This window comes from Podarcis erhardii, assembly GCF_964252035.2.
Source record: "Podarcis erhardii genome assembly, chromosome: 13".
NCBI lineage: Eukaryota > Metazoa > Chordata > Lepidosauria > Squamata > Lacertidae > Podarcis > Podarcis erhardii.
In genome coordinates, this window is record NC_138502.1 from 23,208,819 (window position 1) to 23,223,575 (window position 14,757).

The 14,757-nt window shown below is 40.1% G+C and overlaps 1 protein-coding gene across 1 annotated transcript; it reads left to right on the forward strand.

Moving 5' to 3' along the window:
* Positions 1 to 493: 493 nt before the first annotated feature.
* LOC309326960 (uncharacterized protein) lies at positions 494 to 13,939 on the forward strand (the record flags this gene model as incomplete). The annotated part of the gene is made up of 3 exons (XM_081835988.1): positions 494 to 1,407; positions 5,585 to 5,994; positions 13,101 to 13,939. The coding sequence occupies 3 exons, from the start codon at positions 494 to 496 to the stop codon at positions 13,937 to 13,939; spliced, it is 2,163 nt and encodes a 720-aa protein (XP_081692114.1).
* Between the last annotated feature and the right edge of the window lie 818 nt (positions 13,940 to 14,757).

Sequence of the window (14,757 nt, forward strand, 5' to 3'; positions counted from 1 at the left end):
AGATTTTGGCTCTTACATGGATTAATTCTATTTCATACAACATGCAGTATTCAGATCATTTCCAGAGGGTAGTCATATGTCATCCATTCAAGTGGAAACACATTAATTGCATTAATAAAAAGACTTTACTATAACTGTTGGTGACTACAATCCAGACTGAAGAAGAACTACATATGTGTTTATTTTATGTTATCCTGAAAGTTTGTGACCAACTGAGGGACCTTTTATAGGCCATTAACCAGATTTATATAAGCAAAATTTAACTGAGTACAAAGTTGAATCTCTCAGAATCCTCATTCATTTTGCATGAATGGAGAGGGAAGCTACTTGTACTCTTGGTACTCTTTGACTACATCTAGATTTAGTGTGACAGATTCTAATTGTGTCTTCATAGAGGATTTGATATTTGTTCTTTAAACCACTTCAAACTGAATTAAATACAGAGTTGTTGTTTTCTTCCAGGGTTGCCATGCTACTTAACATTAAGTAAAAAATGGATAATCAAACATCAGTGTCTGAGTTTCTTCTCTTGGAATTCTCAGAAGTTCGGGAACTGCAGATTCTACACTTCTTTCTCTTCCTTGGAATGTTCTTAGCAACTGTGACAGGGAATCTTCTCATAATCTTCGCAGTAGCTTTTGACCACCACCTGCACACCCCAATGTACTTCTTTCTGGTGAATTTGGCAGTGCAGGACCTTGGCTCTGTTTCAGTTATTATTCCCAAATCCATGGCCAATTCCCTCATGAACACAAGGCACATTTCATATTTTGGATGTGTTGTTCAAGTCCTTTCATTTCTCTTCTTTGTTGGATGTGATGTTTACCTCCTTACAGTCATGGCATATGATCGGTACGTTGCCATTTGTGATCCCCTGCAATATGAAATGGTAATGAACAGGAGAGCTTGTACCCAAATGGTTGCTGGTGTGTGGGTTGGTGGTCTTCTAAATGCAGTTTTAAACACCGGTGGAACGTTTTCAATGCCCTTCTGTTCCAATGTTGTCAGTCAGTTCTTCTGTGAAATCCCACAGTTACTTAAGCTTGTGTGTTCTGACTTGTACCTAATTGAAATTGGAATTGTTATGCTTAGTACTACTATTGGGTTTGGCTGCTTCATTTTCATCATTGTTACTTATGTACACATCTTCAGTGCTGTTCTGAAAATCCCTTCAGCTGAGGGAAGAAGAAAGGCCTTCTCAACTTGTCTACCCCACCTCATTGTCTTATCCACATTTTTCCTTACAGCAGGCTTTGCTTACCTCAGACCCACCTCTAACACTGCCACACAACTGGATTTGGTGTTTACTATACTATATTCCATGGTTCCACCCATGCTGAATCCAGTAATTTACAGCATCAGAAATAAGGACCTCAAGGCTGCCCTGGCAAAACTTTTAGGTCTGAGGTAATCTTTTAAAAAATGCTTTCTCTGTTGCTTTCTTTAAGCAATGGTTTGGTTTGTATTTTCTTTACATATTATTTTATACAGAAAGGTGATAAGCTGTACGTGACTTTAAATCTAAGGTGGATCTCATGTTCTTCCCCAAGATTCATACTCTGATCACCCTAATGTCATGTGGAGGTTTAATTTTTCTTTTTCTTTTTTAATAATTCCATTTTGATTGTGTTTTCAGCAGCAATGAATATCCCTCAAAGTGCATTAAAACAAATAAAATATCTAAATAAGAAAATAACTTAAGAGGGGCAATCCTACAGCAAGATCTTCAGGGATAAGCATTGGGATTTAGTTTATCTCTGGTTTGGTCAATTGTTTTTCAGCATTTAGTTCCTGACCCCAGCTCTGTTGAAGACACACCAGTATAAAATGCTCAGCCAACTGAGTGGAAGCTGGTTGAACTGTGGGTAGCATAAATTTAAAAAAAAAAAGGGCTGTTCCAGACACATGGTTCGGGTAGGACTGGGGGAGATGGGCTAGGCTGTGTTTTAAGCCTATTTGGCTCAGTCTCATGGCCTGGCAGCCGACATAGAAAACTGTTTGAAAAGTAAGTCCAAATTGAGGGTAGTCAGGGGGAATGGCAGAAGCAGGACCATGTGGGGGGAGTGCTTAGGCTATATCCTAAGCCTATTCAGCTAGGTCATGTAACCTGGTTTAGAGCACTCTCATTTTAAAACAATCATTTTTAATTAAATCCTTACAGCTTATTACAACATCACACAAACATACAATATCCCACCCTAACCAAGATGATAAAGTTTGGGCAATACATCAGAAATAACAGCCAAATACGATATAAGTTCTCATCCATGAAAATATTTGCACACAGGGTAATATACAGATTATTCTAACCAAAAGTTTTTATAGTGTCAAAGGAGCCCTCTGTTTTAATTTTTAGCCATATACTTAATAAAACCTTTCCAATCAGTTGCAATTGAATCATTATGCTTCAGTCTTTGTGCCAATTTTATTTTATTGCTCTCTTTTTTCCTCAAGTGCTACTTGCCCTAATTTGTTTCACCTTCTCATATATTGTTATTATGAGCCTGGCTCCTAGACAACCTTTGAGGGGTCTGAAGCTAGTGTTATTTCCTGTCAAAGGTTAAGAAGCAGTGACATGTCTGGACATTAGAGGTGTTTTGTCCAGGGACTGATTTTATTTCAACAAATCTTTCCAGAACTGAACCACTTCCCACATCTCCACCACATATGCTGATTTGAGCAAACATTCCACAAGGTGATCAGCAGTTCGCTGAATAAGGAAAGTATGGGCTAAATGTATAACCATGAGATATCCCTCTCAAGTACTACCTCTTTTGTCAAGGTTGAGACAGATTTTAAAGGAAGTTTCAGTTTCCCCCACACTGAAGTCCAGACACATTGAAGTTGGAAAATTGCCAGACTTCAGAACTCTTATCAGTTGCAGGACTTTGTGAGCAACTGAACTAAAGATTTGGCTGTGGACTTTAACACAGCAAAGACTTTGAAAGAAAGAACCCTCTCTGGGCTCAGAGAGCGAAGACAACTTGTAGCATCTGTAAATAGTGTATGTATAGTAGTACATGTTGGTATTTGCCTAGTGAAGACCACTCTGCTAAATGGCTGTTTTCTGTGGTGAGTTTTACTGCTTGTCTGAGCTTCCGCGGCACATGCACCCAACACCCCAACAGCCTGCCTTTGGCCAGTGCAGATAGGTAAATCATAGAGTTGGAAGGGACCCTAAGGGTTATCTACTCCTACCCCCTTCAATGCATTCATGACAGATGTCCATCCAACTTCTGCTTAAATGATCATGATAAAGTAAAGATTGACACTGTGTTTATCTAAACTACTGTAGCAAATACAAAATTTCTTTTTTAAGAAATTGGTTTATGGATATTATACTAGAAAAAAAATGGTCTTGTGCATCTTTGTTTTTATATGGTTTTGGCATTTTAGGTATGGCCTTTTTTTAAGCAAATAAATATAAGGTATTTATATATTTCTATTTCCTAGGGAAGGTGCGGGCAATCTAACCAATCAATATTAGCTTACAGCCATGGCATATTCATAGTGAAGCAATAGTAAGTCTGCCTCAGGGTAAACCTAGCAGCCTGGTAGAAAATTGAAACATAGATCTGCATTATGAAGAAGAAGAAGAAGAAGAAGAAGAAGAAGAAGAGGAGGAGGAGGAGTTTGGATTTGATATCCCGCCTTTCACTCCCTTTAAGGAATCTCAAAGCGGCTAACATTCTCCTTTCCCTTCCTCCCCCACAACAAACACTCTGTGAGGTGAGTGGGGCTGAGAGACTTCAAAGAAGTGTGACTGGCCCAAGGTCACCCAGCAGCTGCATGTGGAGGAGCGGAGACACGAACCCGGTTCCCCAGATTAGGAGACTACCGCTCTTAACCACTACACCACACTGGCTCTCTAAACATGCTCAGAACTGTTTTCTTGAAGGCCAATCCTCCATAGAACTCTGAGCACTTTTGGTAACCAAAGAAGCAAAAATGAGTGTTTCCTACTTTAAGGTTTTTGTGTTGTTTTTTTAAAAAATGTTTTGTTTAGCATTTAATACCTGTTTTGTGAATTTGTTAAAGAAAGAGAGACAGAGAGTGGCCAAACAAGCAGCTTTGGACACAGTGTGAGTCCATTTCAACTGACATTCATCAGTTATTCAGTTCAGTGGTTTTCAACCAGTGTGCCATGGCACCCTGGGGTGCCTTGAATGAGGGTCAGGGGTACTGCAGGCAACTCTGGCCTCCAACCCTTTTTTGTTCTCTCCCTTCTCTGATGCCTTCTCATGGCATCAGCTGCCTGGATGATTCTCAAGGAGAATGGAGAGGTGAGGAGGCTGAGGGAAAGCTCCACAAGAAAGACCAGTGTGCTTGCTGCCTGCCCGGCCTCTCATTTGTCCATCCATTCCCAAGAGCAAGGACTGGCAGACTGGCTGGCTGGACTACCTCAAACACTTGCTTGCTTACTCCAAGACCACTTCAGTTTCTGGCAACCAGCACCCCTTGGCCAACCCCAGAGGACCATTTGCATGGGGAGCTTGTAGCCAGAGCCACTGCAACAAACAGCCATGCAAGCCTATGGGAGGCAGAGATGTGAGCAGGAATCAGAGGAGGGAGGGAAGAAAAGAGGGATGGAGGCCATGGTCAGGGCAGCACCCCTGACCATCCTTCAAGGCACCTAAGGGTGCCACAGCATACTGGATGAAAACCACTGGTGTAGGCCCCTCACTGGTGTAGGGGTAATGAGGGGCCTACTTATCCAACAAAATGTCTGGAAAAAAAAGAATAAGGAAAAGAGATTAAATGAGATCATGAGACAGATTACAGAGAACGAGCAGAAATTAATCCAAAAGCCGAATAATGAAAGGGTAAAACAAGAGATAAAATATCTGCAAACACAAGTCGCAATTATAATAAATAAGGAGATTGAATGGAACATCAGAAGGCTAAGACAGAAGAGCTTTGAATTTGCCAACAAGTCAGGTAAATGGCTAGCGTGGCAAGTCAAAAAAAGAAAAGAACAAAACACAATTAACAAAATAGTAGTAAATGGAGAAGAAACAACCAATCCGAAAGAAATCAGAAAAGGCTTTTCAGACTTCTTTGAACATCTGTACAGCCATAAGGAAAAGAATAATAGGAAAAAGATAGAAAGATATTTAAACGAAAAGATGGTAAAGAAAATATCGACAGAGGAAAAAGAACACCTAAATGCCCCAATATCTAGATTAGAAATAGAAGAAGTGATCAAGGACCTGAAAAGAGGGAAAGCTCCAGGCCCGGACGGGTTTACATCGAGTTATTATAAAGAAATGAAAGATATCTTGACTACGCCACTGATGGAAGTAATGAATAACATCTTAAAAGAAAGAGAAATGCCCGGGTCGTGGAAAGAGGCCCTCATTACAATTATTCCCAAACAAGATACGGATTTGACCTCAGTCAAGAATTATAGACCCATTTCCCTACTGAACATAGATTATAAGATCTTCGCCGGAATTCTAGCCAAAAGACTTAAAAAGATATTAATAAGGATGATACACGAAGATCAGACAGGCTTCCTCCCGGGAAGGTCAATAAGGAATAACACTAGAAATATAATCAATCTTATTGAATTCTTATCTGATAGGTGTGACAAACCTGCGAGTTTAATATTCATAGACGCGGAGAAAGCCTTCGATAATGTAAACTGGGATTTTATGCTTAAAAATTTAGAAAGTATGGATATGGGCCGAGAATTCTTAAATGGTATAGGGGCAATCTACACAGAGCAGAAGGCGAAATTAATAGTTAATGGAGTCATCACGGAAGACATAAAAATTAGTAAAGGAACCCGTCAGGGCTGTCCACTTTCTCCGCTACTTTTTATAACAGTTCTGGAAGTACTACTAAATGTAATAAGAGAAAGTAAAAAAATCAAGGGGGTAACATTAGGTGCAAATGAATATAAAATCAAAGCGTATGCGGATGATGTGGTTATCACGGTGGAAGAACCTTTAGAGAGTATAAAAGCTTTTCTGGTCGAGACAGAGGAATTCGGTAAACTTGCAGGCTTTAAATTGAACAAGAATAAGACAAAAATGATTGTAAAAAACATGGATCAGGATAAGGCTATAATAATACAACAATCAACCGGAATCGAAGTTGTCAAAAAGATAAAATACTTAGGGATTTGGATTACCAACAAAAATATTGACTTATATCAAAATAATTACGTTCCGGTTTGGAACAAAATCAAAAAAGATTTAGAGATTTGGGCCAGACTGAAATTATCGTTTTGGGGTAGAATATCCATGGTGAAGATGATGCTGCTACCTAAACTGCTGTTTCTATTTCAAACAATCCCCATTTTAAAGGGAACAAAGAATTTTAAAGATTGGCAAAGAACTATCTCAAGATATGTCTGGGAAGGGAGGAAGCCCAGAATTAAATATAAGTTGTTAACGGACGCTAAAGAAAGAGGGGGCTTCGCCCTCCCAGACATGAGACTTTACTACGAAGCGACATGCCTTTGTTGGATAAAAGACTGGGTGAGGCTGGAAAATGGAGGGTTGTTAGATTTGGAAGGCTATAACAACAAATTCGGGTGGCATGCGTACCTGTGGAAGGACAAAAAGAGGGTTCATAAGGGGTTTACCAGTCATATTTTTAAGGGTCCACTAATAGAGGTCTGGGACAGATATAAAAACATATTGGAGCCAAAAACACCACACTGGCTCTCCCTACAAGAGTTAATGAGTGTTAAAAAAGTTAATATGGAAGAAAAGTGGGGGAAGCTTGAAGATATGGTTATAAAGGAAGGGGGAAAGTGGAAAGTAAAACCTTACGATCAGATAAAATCATTTACTCAGGGTTGGCTTCACTACTTTCAGATAAACGAACTTTTTAAGTCGGAGATGAAAGAAAGGGGATATGAGGAAAAAGAATCTACATTTCAAAAGGAGATAGTAAGTAGTGAAGTTAAGAATCTTTCCAGAATGTATAAAATACTACTAGAGTGGCATACGAAGGACGAGGAGGTGAAATCAGTGATGGTGGAATGGGCAAGAGATCTTGGGCGCAATATATTAATGGAAGACTGGGAAAGACTCTGGAAAGTTAATATAAAATTCACGGCTTGTATGTTACTTAAGGAAAATGTGATGAAGATGCAATACAGGTGGTACATTACTCCCGTGAAACTGGGTAAGATGTTTAAAGTAGATAACAAATGCTGGAAATGCAAACAAAAGGAGGGGACATTCTACCATCAATGGTGGGAGTGTAAAAAGGTTAAAAATTTCTGGGAAGAAATATATAATGAATTAAAAAAGATGTTAGGCTACACCTTTGTGAAAAAACCAGAGGCCTTCCTACTTTGTATCATTGGAAAGGACATTAGGAAAAAGGATCATAAACTCTTCCAATATGCGGTTACGGCAGCTAGAATTGTGATAGCTCAGAGATGGAAACAGGAAGAAATCCCAACGGTGGCAGATTGGAGAACAAAACTAACAGAATATGCCGAGTTAGATAAATTAACAGGGAAAATAAGATATTTAAAAGATCAGACGTTTATTGAAGATTGGGGAAAATTTGTAAGATACCTGGAAAATAAATGTTTAGTAAACACAACGTTAGTGGGGTTTAAAGAGGCTGTGTGAAAGACCAACAAGTATTGTTTAAGCTCAAATAATATTTAAAGGAGGTACAAATGGCAATATAAAAGAGGAAATGTGATATGAAGATTCAAATGCGAATGAATGTCAATACCGCTGAAGGAAGTTCAAACTGTACAAGAAAGGATAAATTTCGAATACATTGTATATATAACTGAATTTAATAAAGCTTTTTTTTTTTGAAAAAAAAAAAAAAAAAAAAAAAAAAAGAAAACCACTGGTGTAAAAGATTTCAGTTTTAGATGTGTCACACTTCTTTGAAATCTCTCAGCCTCACTCGCCTCACAGAGTGTTAGTTGTGGGGAAGGAAGGGAAAGGAGAATGTTAGCCGCTTTGAGACTCCTTTGGGTAGTGATAAAGCGGGATATCAAATCCAAACTCCTCCTCCTCCTCCTCCTCCTCCTCCTCCTCCTCCTCCTCCTCCTCCTCTTAATTTAAGCAGCCACTGCCAGAAACCCACCACACACACTTAGAGAAAAGTGATTTAGGAACTTTAAACCCCCCTCCTCTGGTGCAAGCCCCTAAGAAGAACTTTGGATCATAGTCATTATAAACATAACTGAATCTCAACCCTCAAAATACACATCTGATTCACAGCTGCTGAGCTGTAGAAGGCTCGTGAGAATTAAACCTTCTGGGTATAATTAGTAACGAGACATTGATAAAGCTCATTGCTAACCATTTCACCCCTTTGTTGAATAGCTTAGTTTCCAATATCTGCCCTTCAGTGAAAGAGATTACATTGGTTGGAATGAGTCTCAATAACAGGGAGGGCAGTCAGAGAGGCACCACCAAAGGATTCTTTCATTTTGGCTTCTCTTACCAAAAGACAGGAGTGCAGGTAGAACACATCACCAGGGTAGGCTTCTTGGCAAGGTGGATGATGTAGCAACGGATGATGTAGCACAAGCCTTTTTGGACAAGTAATCACAAGTAATCAAAGCATGTTTGCCAAGAAAGATTTCCTGGTTCAACTGAATAAGAAAGAATGAGAAAGAAGTAGTATGGCAGCTTTCTTTCCCGGGCACCAAACAAAGGTCTGAGACACACAATGATGAACCAGTCAAGAGCAAATGGATTCCTTCTACATGGATTCCCTGATATTCGGGAGGTGCAGCTATTTCACATCAGCCTTTTTGTCATAATATATTTGGTGGCCCTCATAGAAAACCTTATCATCATCACTGTCATCTTCTACAGCCACCAGCTTCATACACCCATGTACTTTTTTCTCGCCAACCTGTCATTGCAAGACATTGGCTCCATATCAGTTACAGTTCCCAAGTCCATTGCAAATTCCTTGATGAAGACCCAAACGATCTCTTACTCTGGATGTGTCTGCCAAATATTTTTCCTTGCTTTCTTCATGATGTCCCATTACATCTTCCTTGGTGTCATGGCATATGATCGCTATGTTGCCATCTGCAATCCACTGCATTATGAGACTGTCATGAACAAGAAAGCTTGCATTCAGATGGCAACCAGTGCATGGATTGGTGGACTTTTCTATACAACAGTGTACATTCAGAGTTGAGTTCTGTTCTAATGTCATCAATCAGTTTTTCTGTGAAATCCCACAACTGCTGAAGAACTCTTGCTCTGACTCGGATAACACTGTAATTTGGGTTGTGACTTTTGGAGTTTGTTTAGCCTTCATCTACTTTGCTCTTATTGCTTTTTCTTACGTTCAGATCTTTAGAGCAGTCCTGAAAATCCCATCCAGACATGGGAAGCAAAAGCTCTTCTCAACTTGTTTGCCACATCTTATTGTTATCACCCTGTTTTTGGTAAGTGGCACCTTTGTCTATTTAAGACCAACTCCCAGGTCTCCATCGGCATTTGACCTCTTGGCTTCTATGTTCTACTGCATGGTGCCACCCGTAACGAATCCAATCATCTATAGCATAAGAAACAAGGATCTTAAAATGGCATTCTGGAAGTTGCTGGTAAATATTTTCCCCCAATTCTTAGACAAAAAACATTCTCAATTATAGGAAACAGTTTCAGTTGCCTAGATGGTGTGCATAAGTTTTGTTCAATCCTATGTTTGCTTACTTAGAAGAGGATATCATTACATTGAATATTAATTCTAGTCTCAGGAAAGTGTACATTGGATTGTAGCCTTATATCACACATTTACTTCATCTTTAGACCAGGGGTAAGTATATGTGGCTTTCTGGGTGCTGTTGGACTACAACATCCATTCTCCCTATCTACTAGCCATACATGCTAGAGCTGATGGTAATTGGGTTACTGGAGATTATTGGAGATTATTGTGTATAGAACTGCCATTTCCCACTGAAATCTAGAGGACCTAAAACTTATTTAACTCTGATATTAATACTGAATGCCCAATATGAACATGTGAAAATCCTTTACATTAAACTCTATGAAAGTTTATATTCATTAATATTTGAATTAATTTTTACTTCTTGCAGTGGATATACAGGCTGATAAAAACATAATTTTATTCAATTGACCTTACCTATATACCTGTCCTTGCATGTGCCATATATTTTCACTTGTTTTTAATCCATCATTTGTGTCTAAACCTGCATATATGAGACAGGTAGGGAGGAAGATGGCTTTGATGTGGCTGCTATTTCCCATTTGTTATGATTCCACATCCCAGCATTGCTCATAGCAGGAAGTCTATATTTAGAAGAACCGTAAGTTGAGTCATAGCTAGAAGAAGGTGGAGACTGAAGAGAAAAGGGCCATGGGGGGGGGGGGACAGGTGCTTTCTAATGTGCCTTGATCCCAGCTTTTTGTATTTGACTTCTTTTAGTAATGTTTTCTTTTGAAATGCTTAAGTTAATGTTTACTATGCTATGGATTTCTGTGTTTTTATATTGTAAACTGTTCTGTGATCCTCAGATCAAGGGCGGTATACAAATTTCATAAATTAAAAAAAGTTTTTTTGTGAACCTTAATGTGTTAAATGTGCATCTGTAGTTGACATCCTTTCCAATATTTCATTAGGAAATTTGTAAGATCATGTATTACTTTCCTGTTAATTATGTTGCTTGAATGTATATTTTATATTTGTCTTTCTTCTGTAATTTTCTATTCTGGATTGTTTTATTTGATGTTTTAATGTGTTGTAAACTGGTTGAGGTTTTTCTTCTTCTTAAGCAGTACAGAAATGAAATGGAGGAGGAAGAAACAACTCCTGGATACAGAAGGTTTTAGGTCATAAGGCATTTTATGATTGGGTGGATTATGGTTCCAGCTTCTAATGAGCTTTGAAGCTGATGGTTCCAGCCCCTACTGCGGGTGTACATGGGAAGAGCCTTCTCTGCAGTGGCTCCAAATTTCTGTAATGACTCTCTTAGCTGTGTCATGCTTCAACATTGCTGTCTTTTCAAAGTTAGGTAAAAACATTTCAGTGATATGCAAGGTATATAGATATAGATCTGTTCCAATCCAGTACAAATCTGTTTGGTTCTGATGTATGCATTTAATTCCTTTTCTTTAATCTGTCAGTTCCTGCTACAACCAAGAACTATGGATATGTTTCTATGTGCTACTGAAATTTCTCTCTCTGGGGAAGGACCAGTGAGGGTCAGTAGATGCAGGGAAGGTTGGGATTGATGCTGTTTTAAAGTTTTGAATGCACTATCATTTTGTTCTGTATATTTTTCTGTCTGTTCTGAAACTCATTAAAAAATAGATATTTAAAAAATCCACTTCAATGCTCAGGCCTTTGGGAAAGGCTGAGATACCCATCTTTCAATTAACAATGTCGTTATGACATCACATGATTAGAGGTGGTTTGTTCTGCTTGTCTTTTAAAATTAATAGCACAAGAGGTATTGTGAGATTTTAAAAGGCTTTCTTGGAATGGACACACTTTTCCCTATGTGGCTAGCAGGGGTTAAATCCTGCTCAGTTTCTGTGTGCAGGCTTGGTCTCAGCAGGAAAGAAGCATGCACAAAGAAAGCCTTGGAAAAGAGGTCCCCCCCCCCCCACTGTGAGGTAAATGCAACCTAACTGAACACAATTTAGCTGCCATTGTTGATATAAGAACAAAAGAAAAGCCTGGTGACTGGCAAGGCCGTCTTATGCATATCTGGAGCCATAGTGCAAAGATCCCTCTGCCCCCCCCCCCCCCATTTGGAAAGGCTGCTCCCGCCCTCGCGCTGCTGCGAAGTGAGCTGGGCCATCCGCATCACAGCAGCAGATAAGCGTGCTCGCTCAGCTGCAGTCTCGCCATCATTGCTTGGGAAGGAAGGAGAGAGCGTGACTGGGAGGTTATCAGGCAGGGGAAGGAAACACGGTTTGTATGAAGAAGTACAGAGATGGTGGGGGCACCGGGAGGAGGCAGGCTCTCGGCAAGGCAGTGGAGAAGCAGAGGAAGGAGGGAGGGGGCAGCAGTTGCAGCATGTAGCCTCGAGCGTGGGGATCTTTCGTGGTAGAGTGGACAGGGGAACAGTGGTAGAGTCACGTTTATGATGTGCAGAGCTTGGGATGCAAAGCACACACCACACAGCCAAGGAGGTGGTGTGTCATGGAGCCAGCAGAGAGAGCTCTGGACTGCGGGAAAGCATCGGGATCCTTCCCGCCTCCGACGGGCACTGGGGGCACGCAGGCACCAAGCCCCCACTCCATCTCGCTTACCTCCCCGCTCTCTGCTCCCCTGACTCTCTGCCTGGCACCCTCGACTGCTTGGCACCCTGGCTCGCTGTGCCACTATGCCCAATGGTAAAGACGTCCCTGGTGACAGGGCTGTACAGGTGTTCAGCCTGTTGTAAGCCATCTTGGAAATCATTCAACTGACAGAATTTCAAAGTAAATAAATACATATATGCGATAAACAGACCATGAGGACTGTCATGCAAAAGCGTGAATGGTGCAATTTCATGAGCAGAAGAGGATTTTACAGCATAATCCTATACATGTCTTCTTAGAATTAAGTCACACGGAGTTCGATATGACTTCATCCCACATAGTTGTGTAAAGGATTGCAGTCCGAGATGTGTTAATTTAAATAGCAACAGCCAATAACCCACAACCCACACAGGGTTATGCCATAGAGAAAACTGCTTTAGGAACATTTTTTTTAAAAGGAACACCCCACTTTGGTGCAAGCCCCTTACATACACCAAAGCAGAGCTTTGGATCATAGTCATTATAGGTGCATCTCAACCCTCAAATACACATTTGATCCACATCTGCTGAGCTGTATACAGGAGGCACATGAGAATTAAATCTCCTGGGTATAATTAAAAGTGAGACGTCGTTAAAGCTCATTGCTACACATTCCACCCTTTACCACATTCAGTACAAAGAGAAAGGTTTCCTGATACAACTGAAAGAGAAAGAAGTAGTGTGGTAGCTTCCTTTTCCTGGGCACCAAAGTCTGAGACACAATGATGAACCAGTCAAGAGCAAGTGCATTCCTTCTACACGGATTCCCTGATATTCGGGAGGTGCAGGTATTTCACATCAACCTTTTTGTCATAATATATTTGGTGGCCCTCACAGAAAATATTATGATCATCACAGTCATCTTCTACAGTCATCAGCTTCATACACCCATGTACTTCTTTCTGGCCAACCTGTCATTGCAAGACATTGGCTCCATATCGGTTACAGTTCCCAAGTCCATTGCAAATTCCTTGATGAAGACCCAAACCATCTCTTACTCTGGATGTGCCTGTCAAGTATTCTTCCTTGTTTTCTTCATGTTGTCTCATTATCTCCTCCTTGTTGTTATGGCATATGATCGTTATGTTGCCATCTGCAATCCACTGCATTATGAGACTATCATGAACAAGAAAGCTTGCATTCAGATGGCAACCAGTGCATGGATTGGTGGGCTTTTCTATGCAACAATGTACACCGGAGCAACATTCAGAGTTGAGTTCTGTTCTAATGTCATCAATCAGTTTTTCTGTGAAATCCCACAGCTACTGAAGATCTCTTGCTCTGACTCGGATATGACTGTGATTTGGGTTCTGACTTTTGGAGCTTGTTTAGCTTCCATCTCCTTTGCTCTTATTGCTTTTTCTTATGTTCAGATCTTCAGAGTAGTCCTGAAAATCCCATCCAGTCACGGGAAGCAAAAAGTCTTCTCAACTTGTTTACCTCACCTTATTGTTATCTCCCTGTTCTTGGTAAGTGGTAACTTTGTCTATTTCAGACCAACCTCCAGTTCCCCATCAGCATTTGACCTCTTGGTTTCTTCTTTCTATTGCATGGTGCCACCAGTAATGAACCCACTCATTTATAGCATAAGAAACAAGGAACTCAAAGTGGCATTCTGGAAGTTTCTGACCAATATTTCCCACCAATTCTTAGACAAAAAACATTATCCAATTTAGGTAACTGTTTCAATTGTCTAGATGGCTTGCATAAGTTTTGTCTAGTCCTATGTTGTTGTTGTTTTTACTCAGAAGTGGACTTCACTGCATTGAATGGGAATTAATATCAGAAAGGTGTACCTTGGATTGTAGGGTTACATTGCATGTTTACTTCATCTAAATAGATCTTTAGTCCAGGGGTGAATATCTGTGGCTTTCCGCAACATCCATTCTCCCTATGTCCTAGCAGTACATGCTGGAGCTGATAGTAATTGGGGTGTTGAAGATTCTTCAAGGTTGTTTTGTATATCACTGCAATTTCCTATTGAAACCTGGAGGACCTAATACCTATGTAACACTGATGATCGTACTGAATTCCCTAGTAAGAACATGTGAAAACCTTCTACCTTAATATCCAACAAATCTTCTATTTGTTAATGTGAATTAATTTTTACTTCTTGGAGACATAAGCTTATAAAAACGTAGTTTTATTCAACTGGCCTTACCTATATACCTATTTCTTGCAGGTACCATAGATTTTCACTTGTTTTTAATCAATTATTTGTGTCTAGATGCTATAAACTTGCATATATGACAGGTAAGGTGGAAGATGGCTTTGATACAGCCACAACTTCCCCTTTATAAAGGAATGGGAGCATGTGACTGGATGAAACCTGCCACAGTCTAAGTAAATCAAGAGATAGTGCAACCTGCAGTAATACCCCTAATGAAGATGGGAGGATTTTTTACTGGGAACCTTTAGATCCTCAATTGTGGGGGCCAAATGCAGCTCTTCAGGCCTCTCTACTTGCCTTTTGAGACTGTCCATGGGCCACACA